The sequence below is a fragment of the Epinephelus moara genome, chromosome 1 (genome assembly GCF_006386435.1).
Source record: "Epinephelus moara isolate mb chromosome 1, YSFRI_EMoa_1.0, whole genome shotgun sequence".
NCBI classification, from domain to species: domain Eukaryota; kingdom Metazoa; phylum Chordata; class Actinopteri; order Perciformes; family Serranidae; genus Epinephelus; species Epinephelus moara.
Genome location: NC_065506.1, coordinates 36,040,414 through 36,062,290, shown reverse-complemented (window position 1 = coordinate 36,062,290; position 21,877 = coordinate 36,040,414). Strand labels below are relative to the sequence as shown.

Sequence of the window (21,877 nt, the reverse complement as noted above, 5' to 3'; positions counted from 1 at the left end):
AGCAGTCTCCTCCCCTCTCCTGCCCGGTCTATATTAACTCTCCATGGAGCTCCACCTCACAACCAGAGGCACATGGAGTAGGATAACACATCGCCAAAGCTCTGACAATACAGACACATACCCACACATATACAGGGAGGCACTGGACTGCTCTCTTCACCTGTCTGCCTGTTGAACCAGCAGTGTTGGATATACAGTATAAACTCCTCTGGATGGACTATTAACTTCTGAACCATGTTGCTCCAGACGTCTCAGGAGGATGTCAACCTTGGTGAGTGGAATGAAGAATTAATTTTCTATAAGAGACAAGTAGAGATGAAATTGACATGTTGGTAATGTCTAGGATATTTTTGCCTAGAATCTAGGCAATAAAAAGTTAAAAAAAGAAGATCACGTGAAATGTAAACAACAGCTCTCGTGTTAGAGTGAGCTTGACGATAGTATGGAGCTTGAACACACTCTGTGTATAGGTGAAAGTGTGACAGAGTACGTCATACCACCAGCAGACGAACATACGCAAACAGCAACTTCATTCGTCACTCATGGGACGCTCAACAAACAAAACCCCTTGGATTGCAACAGTACAGTATTTGTTTGGTTTTGAACACTGCGGTAATACGGCACTAACGGTAACTCTAAGTGGCAGCAATAGATGCCACTGTCATCCCCACTAAATTACACAGTCAAAGACTTGATGTCAACTATTTGTCCAGTGATGTAACAAGGGGAGGCCTGCAGCAGAGGCTGTACTGACCCATGGTGGAGACACAATGTTAGTAATTGTTTGTGATTGGATTGGAATACAAATAAACAGAAGAGGAAGATTAATTTCTTATCTTAAAAATCTGTCTTCTCCAAAACAATCAAGAGAATTATTGTATGACCCCAACAGGTAGGGTGAGACTCAGCTTTACCTTTCATGACCTCCGTTCGTCTGAGGCAGAGGGCAAAGACCAACTTATTGATGCAAACAAGTGCCAATACCTTATCTACAGAGCAGGTTTTTAATTATTAGTGCAGCTTTGATCAGAAGCCACCCAGTGATTCTTATAAATGGGGGCCAGAGGTCATGGGAAGGAATCATAGCAGTGATACAGTGCTCTATGATGACAGAAAATGTTAAATAATTTAACATAGTTTCTGACTTGTGGAGGATGTAAAGGGTCTTCTACTCCACTGAAGTGCCTTAGAGCAAAAACAAGGCACTCTCTTGACCTCTGACCTTCGGGTAAGAAAGGATAAAAACTTGGACTGATAAAGTGCATACAATTTTAGCATGATTATGTCAATATTAAGCTACAATGAAAGACAAACTTTCTTGAGCCTAGTTCAATTATTTCAAGGTATTTCCTTACCTTATAATATTGTAATTATAAAATAATTAAACAAATAAAATAAACCCAGAGAGCATATCTCAGCAGGCCAAAAGGGCTCTAAATTACATTTATTCCACCTCCCATTTGTGCTGTCTCTGCAGAATCTACCTAATGATATGAGGTATTATGATTATTACGTAACTTTATGACTGTGGGATTGATGCACCAGACAAAACTTCGTCATAAACCACGAACCCCCTATCACCCAAAAAATAAAAGCAGCCCTGAAAGGTAGATTGCGTCTTTTCTCAACCTTTCCCTCTCCATGTCCGGCTCCTAACCGTCTCATAAGTCTGTCGCATCACGCCCGGTCCGCATGCAGCTCCTGCTCTCCATCGCAGAGCCCATCCCGGCCTGTGTGAGGCATCTGCATTCTCGAGCACATGGGTTCCCACATGGTCTGCCTGCGGATGCTGATGCTGCGGCTGTGATGCTGCTGCCTGCCCGCCCATCCATGCCTCTGTCTCCTCACAGCATCCACACTGTGAGGGAGCACCGGCCGCAGTCTGAATGGGGGATCTGTACATAGAACATTTGTGCCTTCCTTTATCTCCTGACTTTGTTTTTGCTTGGGATGTGTAAGCCTCGTGGAGATCGGATGTGAGGGCGGACAGCTGAAAAGAGAAAACACCCTGCGCATATCCGTGCCAGATGGACCTTCTAAATCCGCAAGCCGCAGTGAGTGAGCAACTGTCCGAGCGATTTTTCTCACTGACACGATTAATGCAATGGTGCGTGCCATAATCTGTAAACAACCTTAATACCCATCAAAGGCAAAAACAAATCCGGGAAACAACAGCCTATTTTGCAAAAAGAAAAAAACATGCATGGATAAAAAAGACCAGACTATAGCCTGTGCAAAGACTCAACTGCACCTAGATATTGACTGGCCTGTAATAGGCCCGAATTTTCTGTTGCGTATGACTCAATTTTGGAAGAATGTGAACTGCTAGACTGCAAGTGGACCGAAGAAAGCATAAACACTGAGAAAGCTGATTGATGTAAGATAAGCAGCTGTCATAGGAACTGGTCTGCAGCATTTTGTGCAGCCTAATCACCTGTTTCCCCCCTCTCTCTTTGGATGGGCAATGAAAGGATGCAGATTATTTACCCCTATCTCTCATCATATATCTCTCTGTTCATATTTATTTAAAGGAGCGGCAAAAATGATTCAAGCGCACATCTTTCTGTCTTTCTTTTCCTACTAGGATTAGCCTATGTCTAAATAGACCTACAGGATATGACAGTTATTTTGCAGCTGTGGTTGAACTTTGTTTTCAAGGTGCTATTGTCACACACACACACACACACACACACACACACACACACATGATAACGGGATTCTTGTTTACTCAAAGGATTATTGTCCTTTTTTCTGTGTTGTTATCATTTCATCCATAAACCTGTGAATGTTGAGCTGGATTTTGAATCTACCGCTGTCACGTGATCTCAAACTTCAGACACATGTTTTGAATGACTCCCGCTGCTTTCAATGGCTGCTCGAAGCTCCAAGTGTTAATGCAGAAACAACTGGCTCTGTGGTGCTTTGTTATTGATAACATCTACAATATCTGACATATCAAGGTATGTAAGAGTGCAACAAAACTGAAAGAGTAGCTTTTCTAGTGTCTTTATTATGCGTGTTTAATTATGTATTTCACAATTACATTTTTATTTGTTAAAATACTTAAAAGATGAGACAGGGATTTTTTCTGGGAATAAACTACGACCTTACCATACATGCAATTATATATTAAAACCACTATAATGTCAATTACTGAGTAATACAGCCGGAATTCAATCAATAATAAAGCAATAAATGCTGGTTGGTTTACTGCATCTAAATCAGCACTGCTAATTAACCCAATACACCTGAAAATAGCCTTTGAATATTACTTATAGCTAACTGATTATTATTTAATAGTAAATTGTGTATAGTAGTTGTCATAGGCCCAAAAAAATCCCTTAACATTAACGTTACAGCAAAACACTTGATCATCATTATCTTGTGAAGGGCTCTCCCCGTAGTCTAGATATGTCCGATGGTCTTGAAGGCAGCATCGTGACGTAACGCTGCCTTTCATAGCGCTGCCCAGCCTCAATGGCGATTGCAACAGATCCGCAGAGCTCGAGAGCGGAGCGCAGTCAAACCTCCGTCTGGGTTTGATTAAATATAAAACGAGACTAATGCGACGAATACGGACTGTAAGTAATTTCTTATATGTCGATTTCTGTCACTGGAATTTACATGAAATGTCATTTCAGGGTGGATTCGGGGTCGTTTTTAACGGTTTAACGGAGGTCGGCTTTGTGCTGCTTAGCGCGAGGAAAGCTGTTACCACGTAGTCAGAAGCCTCCGCCAACAACGGCTCCTTTGTTCGTGCTATCGGCGGGTTTCTCTTTAACCGTATGTTTTTAGTATTTACGAAACAGGCAGTGTGTTGAGATTATTGGTTTCCTTTATAGCATGGTGTATGTGTGTGTTATTCAGTGGACATGTTAGGTGATATATTAAAACCAAGTAGACAGAGGTCTGTCAGTAGCTTGTCAGCTTGCCGATATGCTTCCATTCGTGGCTTTCTTCCGCCAGCCAGTCACAGTGAAGGCCAAAAATAGGCGGTATAAACATGTAAAGCCCGGAACAAAAGCTGTTTTTCTTTCATGTGTGGCGTGTAAATATCCTTGTGGGTGTTTATCTTAATTTACGTCAAGCCTCTGTGTTGTGTCTGAATTTTATCGATACCCAGAAACCGGACTAGCAAGCGCCTAAACCGGGCGGGGGAGGGTTAGTTTCCATTAATGATACCACGTTTGAACTGAAGCCGGTGAAAGCACAGTGAATGGGGATTTCTTGTTTGTCTGCTGCTTTTGTTAAATCCCCAAAATGTTTTAAACATTGTAAGGGTGAGGTTTGACTACATTTCTGTGCAACATTTATGGAAATGTATTGCGAATCGGCAAACTTTAAACTGCTTTCTCTTATGGCACTATTTACATTTTTCTTTCCTCTTTCTGTTTTCTCTTGTCTTTCAGGTTATACCCAAGTAAAATGGAGGATAGTTTTGATTGCGACTGTGGCGAGCTTGAGCCACCTGATCATTGATGGTGTAAAATTACCTTGAAGACTAATAGGCCAGACTCATTTCAGTTTTATAGATAAGGTGACTTGACAGGAAAATTACACAGATAAAAATATAAACAAAAAAAATCCTAAAGCTGCTCAGGACCAGTCAAACACTGAATGTATCTGCACTGTAAGGATGCAACTACATGCTTTTATAGTTTAATATAGTCTCAGTGCTTTTTAATTGGCCTCAAAGTCCATTCCATTGCAGTCTATAAACACTAAAGATATCCACACATCCAGGATTGGAGGAGAAATTCAACTTTAAAATTTCCTCCCCTCATTCAAGATGGAAAGAAAGATAGACCACATATTAGCACCCTGCATTTGACAGCGACGGCTGGACAGGGGGGATTCAGTAGTCGTCTGTGCAGGGGTCAGTCAGCTCAGCCGCTGGAGCAGTGGGGGAATTTTCAGATAAATTCCTCTGTCAGTGATAAAGTTGGACTTGAAACAGGCCAGAGACCAAACGTCAGAGATAGCTGGAGCTTGGTGTTAAGGCCAAAAAACGTCGCCATGGCAGAAAAGTTTGAGTCACTCATGAACATCCACGGCTTTGACCTGGGTTCTCGCTACATGGACTTGAAGCCTCTAGGCTACGGAGGAAACGGCCTGGTGTTCTCAGCAGTTGACACAGACTGTGACAAGCGTGTGGCCGTGAAGAAAATTATCTTGACCGATCCCCAGAGTGTGAAGCATGCCCTGCGGGAAATCAAGATTATCAGACGCCTTGACCATGACAACATTGTCAAGGTAAGCAGCAAGGGTCTTCTCAAAGCAGCAGAGAGTATTTATCTGATTTTCTGGGGTTACAAAATAATTTATGCACAATTCTGATCCTTCTTTTTATGTCACCAGGTGTTTGAAACTTTGGGCCCCAACGGTCGCAGGCTAACAGAGGACGTGGTGTCCCTGACAGAGGTCAACTCAGTCTACATTGTGCAGGAGTACATGGAGACAGATCTGTGTCAGCTGCTAGAGCGGGGCCTTCTGTCCGAGGGCCACGCTAGGCTCTTCATGTACCAGCTCCTCCGGGGCCTCAAGTACATCCACTCTGCCAATGTGCTGCACCGCGACCTCAAGCCAGCCAACCTATTTGTCAACACAGAGGACCTGGTACTGAAGATCGGGGACTTTGGGCTGGCCCGAATCATGGACCCACACTACTCTCACAAGGTAAGGCCAGTTTCTGAGTACCTGTTTCAGTCTTGTTCGTGGAGAATATAATATTTCTGGGGTTTCATGTTGAGCAGTGTGTTGAAGCACTGCATACACTAGAGCCTCAAGAAGAGCAGACAGGTTTGCACACTTTCTGCTCAACGATGAGTGCTTTGTTGCTCTGACACGCAATGTTTACGTTATTCCTCAGTAATGCGGTGCCCCCCAGGGTGACGCAGTTTCACAGCAGGAAGTAAACAAGACGGGATGTGGTTCCTGTAGGTAACGCCTCCGTTTCCTTGTTAGGAGAAGTGAGGCTGTGGAAAACACAACCATGGGAACTGTTTTTTTTTTTTACTCATTTGCAAGTATATACAGCTAGAAGTGAAGATGGGCTCAGTTCCAAGACTAAATATACAAATGAGTGGGTTCATGATAATGTGGCATAACAAAGATGAAGATAATCCTTATTCCCAGGTGGAAAAAATCCAGCAAAAATTCATATGTAGCGTGCGCAACACATGAACATTTCAGCCTTGAGCCTTCATCAGCATCGCGGGGTAATGGTGAAGGCTCGAGGCTGCAGCAGGACATGCTGTATTAAAATAGATAAAGATTAATTCATATCAGAGTTTTCCCTTAGTTCCATTTGCATAAGGTCATTACTCCATTTTCACGCCTATGAGTCAAGAAAATTGGGCGTTGTTTTTTGTGTAACAGGATTTTTTCCTTCTTTCTCATCAGATGCCAGCACAATGTAAACCAAGGCATTAAAAGCCAGATGTTAACACACCAAATGTGTAAATGTACACATTACAATGTTCTTTATAACCATGTTTTTGTTTTGTGAGGCAGTGTAATGGCAGCAATACAGTTGGTTGCTTTTGTCTTTAGTGTAACAGTATGGATTACTCTGTCTAATTGTAGCCAGGTGGAAGGCCTGTATTGCCCTTGTGTGTTTCCGTCACCTTATAAAGGGATGAGGAAATTCCAGTCAAAGGCCATATGGTGTCGTGATGAGAGAAAATCTAGGTTGGGAAGTCTCTCACCTCCCTCCCTCTCTGTAGCTGCTGGATCTCTTCAGAGCACAGAGGCAGTCAGATGCTCACACGTGTCTCAGATTAGTCATTGAAGGGTCTGAAGTGGGCTCACATGACGTGATCCCTTCGGCTGGCAAAGCCTCATTCATATCCCTTACACAGCCAGGGTCCTGCCATAGCATACATCCCTCTGAGACAGACTTACACACACGTGTTTATCAGAACTGCTCATTTTCAGCTCACCACCACTACGATGTTTGTGTAGTCTTGTCACATTTTCAGCTATGAGTGACTTCTATATTTTCATATGAGTCATATCTTAGGTGGAGACAATAGCTCTCTCTGCAATATGAACAGGAAGGCGAGGGCTCGTAGTTGCCGGGAAGAAGTGAGAGTTTCTCACAGTCACTGTAGCCACCCACCCAGCGTGACCACACTCCTCCCTTACAGCAGGGTTTGCCGTGTGGGCTTTTTTCCCTCGATATAAGCAGTTTTTCCTGATAGGAAACATGCAGGCAAGTGGGTATTGAAAAGCTGCTTGACTGGGGTCAGCTCTCTTGTGTTTGACTATTGTCTGGCATAGTGCTGCAGCAGACTACTGCTGCTGAGTTTTTGTCAAGGATACAAATGCTATAGTCAGACTGACTTTAATAGGCTTTGACTCTGCTCTCCTTTCCAAACAGTGTTGCTGTGTTTTGTCTGTCTCTACTATGATAACAATAGTGGTGTGGCAGGGGAGGGAGAACACTGATATCTCAACCAGCCACTTGTTTCATGGCACCTATAGTCATCTGATAGAGTGTGTGTCTAGTGCCTCGCACCAAATGAGGCTTGTTTAAAAATGAACCCATCACCCCCACATGACATTAGGGAGCCCAGTGACATGTGGAGGTGTTAAAAAAGCAGTTGCTTTCACTGCTGGCCGGACATTAGGGCAGAGTCACTGAGGGCAAATTTAATTTGCTTTCACAACCACCCTTTACCTCCAGTAGACTGGGTGAGGCGGAGCAGCTGGGTGGCTGAGTGCATGTTATTTGAATAACGTTGTTTCTAAATAAAGAAGCGCTCTTTGCCAATGAACCTCAGTTTCTGGCGTTGTTTCAGTAACGTGGTGTATGTATTCATGCATCAGTGGATTAGGCACAAGGCATTTGTCCCACCTTTTCCTCCCACGTTCCTGTTTTTTTGTATTGCTTGGATTAATGAAATATAACTCCTCATGATTCCCTTCAGGCTTTTATTAATCTTGCATGGCTTTGTTATAAGTATGCAGCGTCAAGCTTGCCAAGAGTACCTGTGTTTCTGCGATATCTTTCCATTTGTTTTGAGAAAGCAGACCGTTTCTGCCTGTGTGAACCATAATCCCGGCCCTCGTAATGGCACAGGATCAAGAATGGCAAGAATTCACGTGCACTCATCCAACCTCTCCAACCCTGATTCCCCTCCTTTTTCCCAGCCAGCTCTTTGTCTTGTTGTGGGAGCCTTGCTCAGGGCTTTGCTTGAAGCTGATCTCAAGCTTGTGTTCATTTCCAGTTGTTGCCCGCCCTTTTAACGAAAGAAAGAAAGGGCACAGTGTATATAACACTCACCCATTTAGGTTTAGCATTGGTTGGGCTTAAGCAAGCTGCTTTTGGTTTTAAATGAGGCTAGCTGAGGCTGTAAACTACTTCAGGATAGTGTAACACATTTAATGTGTGCCTTAGCTAAGTGATTTCACATCTGCTCAGTGAGACAACATGTTGTTTAGAGGGGAAATCCAGTCTAGTTTTCACATCACATCATCTCACTTTCAGATCATTTGCTTTAAAGGTTAACAAACCTGTTATAAGATTTTAGTCATCTTTTGGATTGAAGACAACGGGTGCTAGACAAAGTTGTGTGGGGCATACAGACAATTTATCGATGTAGAAAATGGTCTATTTTACATGTTAGTACAAGTGAAAGTAGTTGCACTAATACAAGCTTGGAAAACTCTTGCGGCTGCTTGTGGCTCAGCATAAAATTCAGGAATTTGTGATGTTGAAGAGATAATAACAGGGGAATTTTCAGGAATGTTATATGAAAGAAGAGGGGGGTGGAGGGTTCACAGAGGTCCTTTCTTCCACACAAGCATCCAGCACAACACTAGTTTGACCCACTTATTCAGCCAGCAACAGAGCTGTCTGGCACCAGACTGCACAGGATCCAACAAGAGTCGACTTAGGGCTTAATGAATTTCAGAGTTGTGGTTTCTCCTGTTTCCACAATCTAAAAAAATATCCTGCAGACAGTGTCTTGCATTTAACCACAGTTTTATCATGGAACCAAAAGTAGCAGGAATAATGATGATCAGCCATTGGACATATGGACCACATTAATGGATAAACAATTTATTCCAATGTGTTGTGAGACTGCAGTGAGGCTCCTCTCACCCTGCTATTTATAGTGATTTGTCTGTGGAATGATTCTCGTGTGGGTGGGTTGGTGCGCTAAGACGAAAATACATTCAGCGCCAGCAAGGAAATCTATCGTTCTCAGTCACCAGCTTCTGTGAAGCAGCACAGCTCTATTCTGCAAATGGAGGCTGGGCTGGGGATGATCTCACTGACTCTTCTCCAGCCACCTTTACCGACATCTGGTCAGATCTGTTGAAGGTTGCTGTGACTAACCACAGCCAGACGCACTGAATGAGACTTTTATGAGTCACTAAATGTCAGCCCTGTCCGATCTAGAAACAGCGGTTAAGTAATGCAACAACAGTTGCCAGAGGTATTGAGATACTTTAATTCTGTCGTTCCTGTCTTTGTGGCAGGTGGTTGACTTAGAGATCAGTAAGAGTAAGAGGTGAGCTGCAATGTTTACCTAATGCACTTTTATGCCCTCAGCTGGTAGCAAACTCTTATCCGCTCCCTTTAGTTCAGAGTCCATCGTACTCAGAATTGTCCTTACGCAATGACCCGACACTCTTTAAAGTCAACCTAATCTAAATCTGTCGCAATGCTCTGCTAAGATGGTTGCATGTATTTCTCCACTGTAACCACATTCACATAGGTCAGCAAATTTACTGGCTTTTTCTCACAGTGGCTGCCGCACAGCCTTGCAAGTTTCAGTCAGTAGGCGTGACCTGGTGCCTTGTAATTCCCCTTGACCTCCTCACAAGCTTCTTGGTGAAAGCCACTGCTAGACTCAGACAAATAGATTAGCCGGTTATCTGAAGGAGGTAGTCACATCTACTGTCTACATTGCATGTCATTCATAGGCTCATCAAACAAGGGCGTGCATGGCAGTGATACACTCCAGGATAGTGTGACATAGAGCATCTGCGGCCAACTTAGGACAGAAACACGAGACTGGATCAGTGGTGAGCTGACCATTTTGGTCTCACCACGAGCTACCACTGCATGTGGGGGAGAGAGAGGGCAGCAAGGGTGTTGTTTTACATCCTCCCATCCCCCAATGTGTGTGTGTGTGTGTGGGCGCGCGCACACACACACACACACACACACACACAGGTCAGTCTCCTTTTGTGTTTACTGTCCTCCTGTTCCTGTGAGTAGCCAGGTAGTGTGTGAGAGTGGAGTGCAGATCAGTGTCACTAGTGTGTCACTGGTGAGTAGAGAGTGTGGCAACGGGGGATTATCCTGCGCTCTCAGACTGCTGACAGGGCCTGCACGTGTCTGATCTCCCCCTTTTCTCTCTGGGGTCTTTGTCTCCATGCTGTGTTGCGTACGTGACTGGCACAGAGCGGGTCCGTCAAGGAGGCGGCACAGGGGGTTATCAAGTTTAGCATGGCCCAGCAGGCATGGTGTGTTCGGGGACTGGTGTTAACAGCGGTGTTGTGTGGCAAATGTGGAGGCTCATAAAATCATGTTCATCATATTTATCTGTCACTGAGGGAAACTTATTTTTCAAAATCAGCCTCTTAAACTGTAAATGAGCCCCGCATGAGGGCCCAGCAGTTCATAAACGAGGATAGTTTCTGGAAAATCTGGTTGTGGCTCATTAATGAACCTTTTTTTTTTTTACATTTTCCCCCAAGAGTCCCACTAAATATGCCTTGTCCTCTCCTATCACAGGGCCATCTCTCTGAAGGTCTGGTCACCAAGTGGTACAGGTCTCCTCGCCTGCTGCTCTCTCCCAACAACTACACCAAAGCCATCGACATGTGGGCCGCTGGCTGCATCTTTGCGGAGATGCTCACAGGGAAAACGCTCTTTGCAGGTAAATGTTGACTCAGTCTCTCCTGTCTGACTCACTGTAACACCTCATATACAAACATGCTGGCAGGCAGTCTTTAAAGCAGGTTGGATGACTGGTGAGGTAAATATGGAGCATTGGGCTGATGAGGCACATGTTCATCCTGCTAGTCGGTGTCTTTGTTTAGAGCAGACTAAGGATAGGCCCTGGGTCGGTCTGCTTGTACGATCCTTATTGCTCTCCTTTGCAACTCCAGCTGGAGATGGGAGAGCCTGACTGCTGTTATTTTTCGAAAGTGCCCCGAGCTGAACAAATAACATCTCTGTTCTCATGATCTGCTGTGCTCGGCCTCACTCAAAATAAACTCACACAGTCATGCTGATGTTGAAAGTTGTGTAACTCTTCAAGGAAAGCACCTGATGTGTGTCTGCCTGGTGATTTTAGGAGCCCATGAACTGGAGCAGATGCAGCTGATCTTGGAGTCCATTCCTGTACTGCGAGAGGAAGACCGTCAGGAGCTTCACAGTGTCATCCCCGTCTTCATCCGCAACGACATGTCCATGCCTCATACACCGCTGGCCAAGCTGCTGCCTGACGTTAGTCCCCAGGGTGAGTACCACTTACTTTTTCATTCAGAGGCACGCTAATGAACACAGACCAGAGGTAGGGGTCAGGGTCTTACCTCTCATAAATCACAATCTCAATGTCCTCCTTCTCTGCAGCCCTGGATTTTCTGGAGAAGATCCTGACCTTCAACCCCATGGATCGTCTCACTGCAGAGGAGGCCCTGGCCCACCCCTATATGGCTGACTACTCCTTCCCCCTTGACGAGCCTGTCTCTCTGCACCCCTTCCACATTGAGGATGAAGTAGATGATATCCTGCTCATGGACCAGAGCCACAGCCACACCTGGGACAGGTATCCTTGTTTACTTATTCCTCTCAAACACCTGCTTACTGTGTCCAGGCTTAGATATGCAAATGTATACATTTGTCTTGTGTGACCTTAGATACAGTGGAGAGTAGTTTGCTTTCCTCTCTGCTAGCTAAGCAGCAGTAATATAAATAAACGGGTCACCTGACCAGAAAATGAACTAATTCTGAACATAGGTTTTTCTGAATTAGTTTAGTGGTTTGTTTGCAGAGTTGGTTCCTGTACTGGAGTCTTTTTGAGTCGTTCTGTGTATCTGTTTTTGTGTACTGAAGTCTCTCTCTTACAATCTCCATCAGGTATCATGAGAGCCAGCTGTCCGAGGTTGACTGGCACTTGCACAGCACCCACGACCCAGACGAAGTTCAGGTTGACCCAAGGGCTCTCTCTGATGTAACAGACGAGGAGGAGGTTCAGGTGTGTTTTGAATTTTGAAATAAACATCCACATACTCCAAAACAACAGTTAGCTTCTTCTTGTTTACTTCTGTTCACCTCAAAGATAATTTTAAGGCTTATTGTAGAGTTTTGTCTCGGTCCTGACTGACTTGAATTCATTTTTTGATGATAACAAAGGCTAAATGGTGGCTGTTGTCCGTTTCCAGGTGGATCCTCGTAAATATGCTGATGTAGATCGGGAGAAGTTCCTGGATGAGCCGTCCTTCGACTACTCAACTCTGTTCCAGCCAGAGGGATCCTGGCAGGACGACGACCACCACGAGAACAAATACTGTGACTTGCAGTGTAGCCACACCTGTAACTACAAGGCCGTGTCGCCCTCCTACCTGGACAACCTCATCTGGAGGGACAGTGAAGTCAACCACTACTACGAACCCAAGCTCATCATCGACCTCTCCAATTGGAAGGAGCAGCAGAGCAAGGAGAAGGCGGACCGCAAGGCCAAGAGCAAATGTGAGAAGAACGGGCTGGTGAAGGCTCAGATCGCGCTGCAGGAGATCGAGAAGACCCAGAGTCCAGTGGAGAAGGACAGCGAGCAGGAGAAACACCAGACAGAGAAGCCTCAAAGCCAGCCGAGCCAAGGCTTTGACTTCGACTCCTTCATCGCCAGCACCATTAAACTGAGCCTGCAGCCGGAGCCCTGTCAGGAGGTGGCCCTGCTCAACGAGGTGGGCCTCCTGAACGAGCTCAACTCTTCCGTTTCCCAGCTGGAGGCTCCCCGCTCAGGCTCCATGTCCAAGTCCATAAGTCAGGAGAAGGAGGAGAAGTGCCTGGTAAACCTCGCCCAGTTAGGCGGAGGAGGGCTGGGAGTCGTCGGGGACGGCATCTGGCCCGCTCACCCCTGGGAGAGCTTCAGCTCCGGGGATAGAGTCGGGGAGAACGGCTGTCTGATAGATGAAGTGTGCTGGGACATTCGCAAAGAGGACCAGCTCCAGAAGGAGAGCACTTACACCAGCTACCTGGACCGCCTGTTCAGCCGGAAGGAAGAGGGCGCCGGAGAGACTGTGGCCGGCCCGGAGACGGAGCCCTCGGAAGTGAGAGAGCTGGACGAGAGCTTCCTCGGCAGGAGCGCAGAGATTGTGCTTAACGTGCAGCTGGACTCTCTGGCCCTGCCTCGCTTTGACAGCACCGATGACTTGCCTCTGAAATCCATCCAGGCGTCCCTCACCCCCTGCGCTGTCAAATGCTCCCCACAGATTGCCCACAAAACATACAGCAGCATCTTCAAGCATCTTAATTAAAGAAATATATATATCCTCCCTCACAGTGCAAAATCTAGGCAGTTTTGTTTTTATGTTGGTGGTTTTTTTAAAAAAATAATATGGTATATTATTGAACTTGAATCATTTCATACCTTTTTTATTATGGTTACTTTTATTTTATTTTTTGTTAGTTTTTTTTAAGAGTTGAACGGGATGATTTATTATATTTAAAGAGTTTTGGTCATCACTCTGAGCCTTGATCACCAGGCCTTCATGGGTTAATGTCTACGCCCTCATTGCGAAACTGGCATGTCACTCACACACTTAAGTACTGTATACGATCGGAACGCAGGAGAGAAGTAGCTAGAAGACAGAACGATGGTAAGAGAGGTGTATGGATTTAGGAGGGAGGGTTTGGCTGGTCGGGTGTGATGTAAGGAAGGACGGCAGACGCTGATGTTGCTGTAGGCATTTAAAGTGCTTTCAAACAGCCTTTCCTTTGACAGGATTCAAACGTAACAAAAGATGGGATGCCCTTTTTTTTTTTCCTTTTACGACTTTGACATTTTTCCCCTGAAGAAAGCTTCCTTAATAACCCTTTTCATACTGTAAATCTGACACATGATGCCAGCAGCAACCATTATCGTAGGCGTTAATGTAAATGTGTTATCTACCTCAAGGTAACAGCCGCGAGAGACACTCGAAGCCGCACTAGTGCTTTACACACATGACCATCCTCATACCATTAAATGAAGTGGTCGCGTAGATGAAATCTGTCTCACTTTAGCATTTAACATAGTGAGGTGTTTCAGTAATCATTATTTATTTCTAGCAGATGTGCGATATTTATTTTATCAAAAATGTGTTATTTCAATGTGATTATTGAAGATTGAGGAGTTGGACAGACTTCCATTTTCATTTCGGCACTATATGGGCGTGTAAGTGTTCTTTTGTTTTATGGTAGGATGCAAATTCATCTGTTATGTTTCTAAAAAGAAGTTGAGGCTTTCCATTTTTCCACCAATATTGTCCGAAAGGATGTCATCGTTTTTTGTTCATTTTGTTTTTATTTTTTATTTATAGGTGCGTTCTGTCTTTAATGGAAAAACTGCTTTGTGGTTTAAAGAAGCGCCTAAAAGTCTTAATTTTTTATCTAAATGTAATGTTTAAAAAAAAAAAAAAAAACGCGTGCATGGAGGCAAGAGAAAGGTACATTTAAAGTAAAGTTAATGGTGAGTATAATGTACGTCAGTTTTAATTGTACGTTTTTTGTTAAATTTCTATGTACTTTTTCCAGGCAAGCATGATGAATTAGGTTAAGGTGTAGCATGTAGAACACTTATGGACTTTTTTTTGTAATCATTGGTTCCCCTGTTCTACAAAATATCTCGAAATAAAATTACTGGCAAAGAGTTTAAGCTTGTGTCTCTCCTTATTCATCAGGGACGTCTCTGACCTCATACACTCAGTTAAGCGGTGTTTTGTAACTTAACTTTAACACAGCATGTCCACAGTAGCCTTCTTGGCGTAGAGGAAGTGCTGACTATGGTGCCGCCACCTCTAGACTCCAATTTTAATGTCCAAGTAAGCATACTAAATTACACTGAGAGCGCCGGACACGAGCTTTGAATCACCAGCTAAATGTAGCTCTGGCTCAGACCACCATATTTCAGAGCTGTCGTCTTGGTACACAGATTTCCCACCTGCTTGTAGGTGTGAGACGCTGCAGAGACATTTGCAGGATTACATAACAAACGTGTACATTTTGATATTTTTGCTGTTTGCTATGTTATGCAATAGTGATGTATTTGTCCAAAAAAAGGTGTGGAAACAGTCCCATCACACGCACACCTATGTATTTCCGAACTTCTCTACACTTAAATTGCATGAGAGAGAACTCAACAAGTGTGAGGAAATAATTCCTGCAGGTTATGGTGACATTGTCAAAGTCACTTTTAGGATCATGGGGAGTCATCAGTCAGCACAAGAATTACTTTTTTGGGACATTATAGTGTTGTATTTACTCAAAGCATATAGCCTCAGGTTTCCCTGTATTATATGATCTTCAAATATTGAGATAACGTGACATTTTGGAACTGAGGCGCATTGTTTTTTCAAAATGAGCGCAAAAAGGGGGAAAGCAGACTTTTTTGGCTTACACATAAAGGTGGTAATTCCAAGCTGTTAACCTTTTCAACTATAATTAAAACAGGCTGCATTCAAGTTAAAGTATTCATGAGCAGAACATACTTGAGGATAGTCAGTTTATTATGAATTATTATGACTGATGCATCAACATGTAAGCAGCATTAATGTAGCGGGTCGAGGTGGGGACAAACTTAACCACACTGGTGGGGAGTGTAAAGTGGAAACAGACAAGTACTGCAAAGTAGGGAAATTATCAAATTGGATTTTAGTCATTTCCAGGTCTTGATAAGTCTATCCCAGCTGGCATTGGGCGAGAGGCGGGGTACGCCCTGGACAGGTCGCCAGACTATCACAGGGCTGACACATAGAGACAGACAACCATTCACACTCACATTCACACCTACGGGCAATTTAGAGTCACCAATTAACCTGCATGTCTTTGGACTGTGGGAGGAAGCTGGAGTACCCAGAGAAAACCCACTCCACACAGAGGGGCTCCCCCACCTAAGGTTCGAACCAGGAACCCTCTTGCTGTGAGGTGACAATACTAACCATATTATTTAATATATTAAGGGAACATAATATAAGTAGCACCGTTTACTTCTTCTTTGGGCAGAGATGTTTGACAGTGGAATATTGTCCAACTTTCTGTGCAGCCACAAAGTTTTCAGAATCTACCATGAAATCTGGAGATCTGAGTCTGGAAAAGTATAGAATTATAACATGGAAAATGTGTAGGAACCCTGCATTATTGATGGTGCTGCTCTCGCAATGGCAACTGGATAGCTTCCTGTTTTCCTCAGAGCCTAGCAACTACCAACAACACAAGACACACTGCATTTTGTTTTCCACAGTTACTCCAGTTGCTCTAACGTCTGCCATGTCCATTACTGGGGATAGTAAATGCAAAGAACTCACACTGACAGTCTTTAGTAAGTGGGGATAACCACTGATAGCTACCAGGAAGAACGAAAGCGCTAATCTCATCCTGTTATGGTCGCACAGTGGTTGACGCACTTCCTTTGAGCCTTGAATTGAGCCTTCAGAAATGCATAGTTAAAGGGAGACTTATAGGGAAGCAATCTGAATGCAGAGGGTGTCTATTTGCCCTTTAAACTACTACAGTGCATGTAAACTGATTATATTTTGTCTGTAAAATCTTAGTAAGCATAAAACAAAAATACTCAAATACAAGTGTCTGAAAATGCTATGTTACTTACTTGCCACTGCTGCTGTTTTGCTCATTTAAGCATGCTGCTAACCTCTGGGGGTGACCTGCAGTGAATAACAATCAAATGTTAGGACAGATCTTCACACAATGTTTTTGGTGTCAAGGTGAACTGTTTCTGTACCAAAACGTGATCAGGACTAGTTCACGTGAGCCAATCAGGTTGGAAACTGGTTCATAATGTAAATAATTCTCTGAACAGACAGAGACAGCTCTAACCTTACAGGGAGAAAAAGCTGTGGTACAAAGGTTGAAGCGGGTTGTCTCACTATAATCAGCTACAGCTGGGCTTTGGGTTGTTTCACCGCTGCTACTTCCTGCTGGGAAAAATTAGGCCAGCTCTGTGTTGTTTTTCTGCTCTCTTGGTAACAATACAATCCTGAGCCGCTGTGATTAAACCCTGCTGGAATACTCAGATGAAAGCTCAGGTACCTGATAAGAGAAGCGCCTATAAAGACTAAATGTAGGTCAAAATCAAAATGTCACATGCTATTTTTTTACTGTTTCCACTCCCAACACCTCACATGTCCTCTGTAAACACGTTTCATATCTTTCCCGCAAGCTCCCTCCTTCCCTCAGTCTGTGTGCTCTGTCTTTTACAGAAAGATGTGATGTTTCGGATTTAATTGTCAGCATCTCCGCTCAGATGTCAACACTCGCTTCGACATCACACAGCCGTCCTCATTACCGCCGTCATGAAACAAGCTCTTCCACCCGCCTTCTCTGCTGCAACTTTATCCGCACATTCTCCTGCAACTCACACTTAATTGTGTTGTGTAGCTCTCCTACATACCCCACTTTCGCATGTGCCCTCCTCCCTTCCCCTGACTGCCACTCATCCCTCGCCCCATCAGGTCTGCCCCAGGTGCCAGGCCTGTCAGGTGTTGTCAGGTTAAAAATAAAACCTCCGAACTCCAGGATAAGCAGCTCAACTCGCCACCCATCAGCTGACAGAAGCTTAACGCATTGCTTCCTAACTCAAGGTCATGATTGCTATTCTCTTTCCTGGAAGGCCAATTAAAGCTCAGTGTTGGCCATTTCAGCAAAGATCAGGAAGTGATTAAGCTCCTGCAGAATTTCCTCCAATGGAAAGCACCAAAATAACTTATAGGAGGGGATGGCCTGCTTGGCAGAGGTCTCGCAGTGTGGTTGAATAAACATGGAGACAAAAGACTCCAACAGTTATCTGCTAAAACGTGGGGCTGCTCATTATGGCACCTCAGTGTCAGAATGTGTGTCCTTATTCAGACCCGGGTTGTGCAGAGCGCCGGATACTAAAGTTAGACCACAAAGTGACTTTATAAATAGACATCACCTCTCGGCACTTGCACTTTAAAAGCTTTAGCTACTGCCAAAGTTACAGAGCGTCCTGACCACTGACATCAGATCAGTGTATCACTTTATACGACTTCTTAGCAAACTCGCCGTTTTCCGACAGCTGATTAGGGCCAGTATAGGTAAAACATAAATAAATGAATACAGATCTCTCTGAGATTTAAGTCACAAATTTATGAGAAAAAAAGTTGTTGTTTTTTTTGTTATGGAACCACATCGCCTCACTGAGCAGGATTGAATCAACCTCATCACACCACAGATGCTGAGACATTGAATGTCCAGTGAACGTCCAATCCGGATGCCACATTATTGTAAATGGACTTGTATATCTTCCGACAACTCAAAGCACTTTTACACTACATGTCACATTCACCCATCCACACACACATTCATAAACTGGTGGCCAAGGAGGCTACACATTCACACACAGTCACATTTGGGGTTCAGTATCTTGCGCAGTGATATCCGCACTGGAAGAGCCAGGGATCAATTAGTGGATGACACACTCTGCCTCCTGAGCCACATCCACCCAGTACATCCTGGACTTTTCCTGATCAGCTGGACATGCTTCCTTGGTGTCCTACTAACTCTGAAATATGATGTTAACCCGAACGGGCCTATTCAGTTACCCTGGTAAAGTTAATGTGCACAGTGTACATTCAGCAGCTTTATTACATCCTAAAAACGAAAATAATAAGTCAACTAGGTATAAAAGCCCAGACACGCCAAACTGACATTATCATTTTCATCATTATCACAACTAGTGGCGACTAAGGCCGACTGTCTTGTCACCTTAGTTGCACTTCAACATGTTGCAAAGACTTCAGCCAATGGTCAACTAACACGAATGATCTCTGTCTGTGTGAGAGGGAATAACTCTCCATACCAGCAGGCGGTGATGGTCTGTATTCATCATTAAAAAAAGTAAACTGGAAGACAGACAGGACAAATTCAACATGCTAGTTAGCCAGTTACATACATGTGCAACTGCAAACCATTTCTGCTAAAAAGCTCAATGGCTAAAAACACAATCTTTCCTTATATAACAAATTTGTTTTGATCCCCCTTCTTGACTTTATCTGTTTGTTTACTGTTCCTTACTTCTGTTTCTCTTCTTGTGCATTAAGTTGAACTGCCAATCAGATTGATTTTAATCACCGCTGGGCTCTGCTGACTCTGAGACCGATTCAACATGCTGAACTGGTCGGAAAAAGCAGACAAGGGCCAGCTTGTGCCAACGGTGTGGGATTCACCACAAGAACTAGGGCAACAGACACTCACTAACAGCCTGACATTGACTGTCGGCTTGTTGTGTCAGGGCCCTAAAAATAAGAAGCCAACAATGCCTCACACGGGACACAAACCTCAGTCTCCTGGGTGAAAATCCTGTGCTTGACCCATTAATCCACCACAACTTCCTCCACAAGTGGAATTTGTCACTCATTACTATGTCTATGTCTACACTACGTCACCAAACTCTCTAGCAGAAAGGCATTTTTCTCATACATTTGTGAATGTAATCGAAGAGAGTTTTTTTCTTTTAAATTTACCATTTTAATTTTAAAATTTCTGAGTTTTTTTTCTCAGAATTTCTTGGAACCTCCCTTTTATCCCTAACAGTGGCCCAAATACGCTGTTGTACTGCTTTGACACCAGATCTACACATCTGTTTTGTGGCCACAGCTGCAGCCCCGCTCTACACGACCTGTACTGGACAGACGTAGTTAGCGACTCGACAGTGAGCACAGCAGAGCATTTAGCTGCTAAAGAGCCACACATGTCCCTCAGGAGATGGTGGAGACCAAAACCAGAGCTAAGAAGGAGTCAATATTGGACTTTTGTTCGCCAGATCAATGTGTAAATAAACAATGTTTGCTAACAAGTTTGCAATATAGACTTAAAGGTGATGGTTTGCAATGTCATATTCATAGCTTCTGAGCAAAACAGTTTTTTTGTACCAGGCTGTAAACATGTTATTTCTGCCGTAAAGTTGGGCATTTTAACATGGGGGTCTATGAAGATTGACTTATTTTTGGAGCCAGCCTTAAGTGTTCATTCAAAGAACTGCAGTTTCTGGCACTTCAGTGTTGGCTTCGGAGGTTGCTGCTTGGTTCACATTCAAGTCTGTCTTAAAACCACACTCACATCCCAGCAAAATCTTTTGCTCTCAGTACTGATTTCTCCTCTACACACTGGCTGTGAAGAGCCTCTCTAATGCAATTTTGATGTAAGAAATGGATAACAAAATCCACAGCCTTCGTTCTTAAGAAAAATTTCCACAATAAAACAGTTCTTCTGCATGCAAACAAATGGAAGCCACTATTTTTATCTGGTGTGATCAAAATATTATGTTGTGTGTAGTCTTTAGTAACAAGACAAAAATGCTTTTCCTCCCTGCCATGCCCACACAAATTGTTTAATGTATGTACCCAGTGTTCCCTGGAGAGCTGTAATAAACTGAGTGAATCATCCTGGTGAAATAAAATAAATTGAGTTGTTCCCACATGATAAAAATACAGTATCTTTGGGAGTTTCCACGGTTCTGTTCTAACATTACAAATATATTAAAATATCTGGGATCGCTGTACTGTACTCACACAGTTGTGAGGGAAAGGGTTCAGGTCTGCAGGTGTCTGAACCGGCCTGAAAAAGAAAAAAGGAGACAGATAGACTTATCAGTTGGCCCCATTTTCCACACTGTGGCCACCACTCACAAGCGAGCCTGCATGTATTCCCACCACAATAACAATTCCTTGTGTTTTCCAAAACAAAGTTGACCTTTTTCAGGGTGTGGATGTTTCCAATGTCATGTAGATATTTCAGTTTCAGAGGTACAGCTGATGTATATGTAGATGTCAAACTTTTCTCCAACTGATGAGATACGGTGCTGTGAGTTCTCTGGTGGAGACGTAACAGTATGTATTTTCCCACAGACATCCTGGGAGACACCGCAGCTATACTTAGAAATGCAGTTTCACACGACACATTTTTTATTCAGTCCAGTGTGATTTGCCTTTTTATTCGTAAACATATACACTGCTCATGAATAAGTAAATGTCCTGGTGCCAGAGCACAGGATGCAAAGAGGTGAAGACAAATTGTTCTTTAATATAAAACAAGTTTTTGTGTCTATGTCATCTGTGTGTGTGTGAGAGAGATACTAAACCTACCAAAGTTCAGGAAATCAGCATTTATGGTGTGCTGTGCAAAACTTCAGTGACTCAATGTTCTTGCTGATTCTTAAAAATTAAATTTGAATATACGAAGGAGGCAAATAACTACTTGTGCTGCCTAATGCGTTTAATGAACGGGTGCAGGAAGAATTCACCCAGTCATTATGAGGCAAAGGTAAGACACAGCGAGACAAGATGTCATTATAAGAAGTCCCTGTGGTGTGTGGTGTGTGTGTTATCAGTCAGACAAACTCATGTGACCTTTCACACGTTGTTAGCAGTATTAGAGGAAATGAGGGAGTGTCAGCACTGATGTTTTCTTTTTATATTTCTTTTTTGCCCTCAGTTGTGAAACATACATATGTTTACTTTTAAATACTAAAGTACAATTTTGAGGTACAATTTGATGCTACTTTACAGGCTATTTCTATTCCCCCACATTTATTTGACTGCTAGTAACTTTTCACTTAGTGTTTTTTTTTGTACACGTGTATTGTAGTATTTCCAGAATATGTTGAAGAATGTGTTG

General features: G+C 43.6%; 1 protein-coding gene across 2 annotated transcripts; it reads left to right on the top strand.

Annotated features, from left to right (window-relative positions):
- The first annotated feature begins 85 nt into the window (after positions 1 to 85).
- mapk6 (mitogen-activated protein kinase 6) lies at positions 86 to 14,877 on the top strand. 2 transcript variants are annotated; one of them, XM_050033964.1, is made up of 8 exons: positions 86 to 271; positions 4,410 to 5,253; positions 5,359 to 5,676; positions 10,754 to 10,898; positions 11,319 to 11,483; positions 11,597 to 11,792; positions 12,104 to 12,221; positions 12,409 to 14,877. In XM_050033964.1, the coding sequence occupies exons 2-8, from the start codon at positions 5,017 to 5,019 to the stop codon at positions 13,501 to 13,503; spliced, it is 2,274 nt and encodes a 757-aa protein (XP_049889921.1). In that variant the 5' UTR covers positions 86 to 271; positions 4,410 to 5,016; the 3' UTR covers positions 13,504 to 14,877. The 2 variants fall into 2 exon arrangements, with proteins under 2 accessions (XP_049889921.1, XP_049889845.1); XM_050033888.1 differs by lacking the exon at positions 86 to 271 and adding an exon at positions 3,429 to 3,581.
- The last annotated feature ends 7,000 nt before the right edge of the window (positions 14,878 to 21,877 follow it).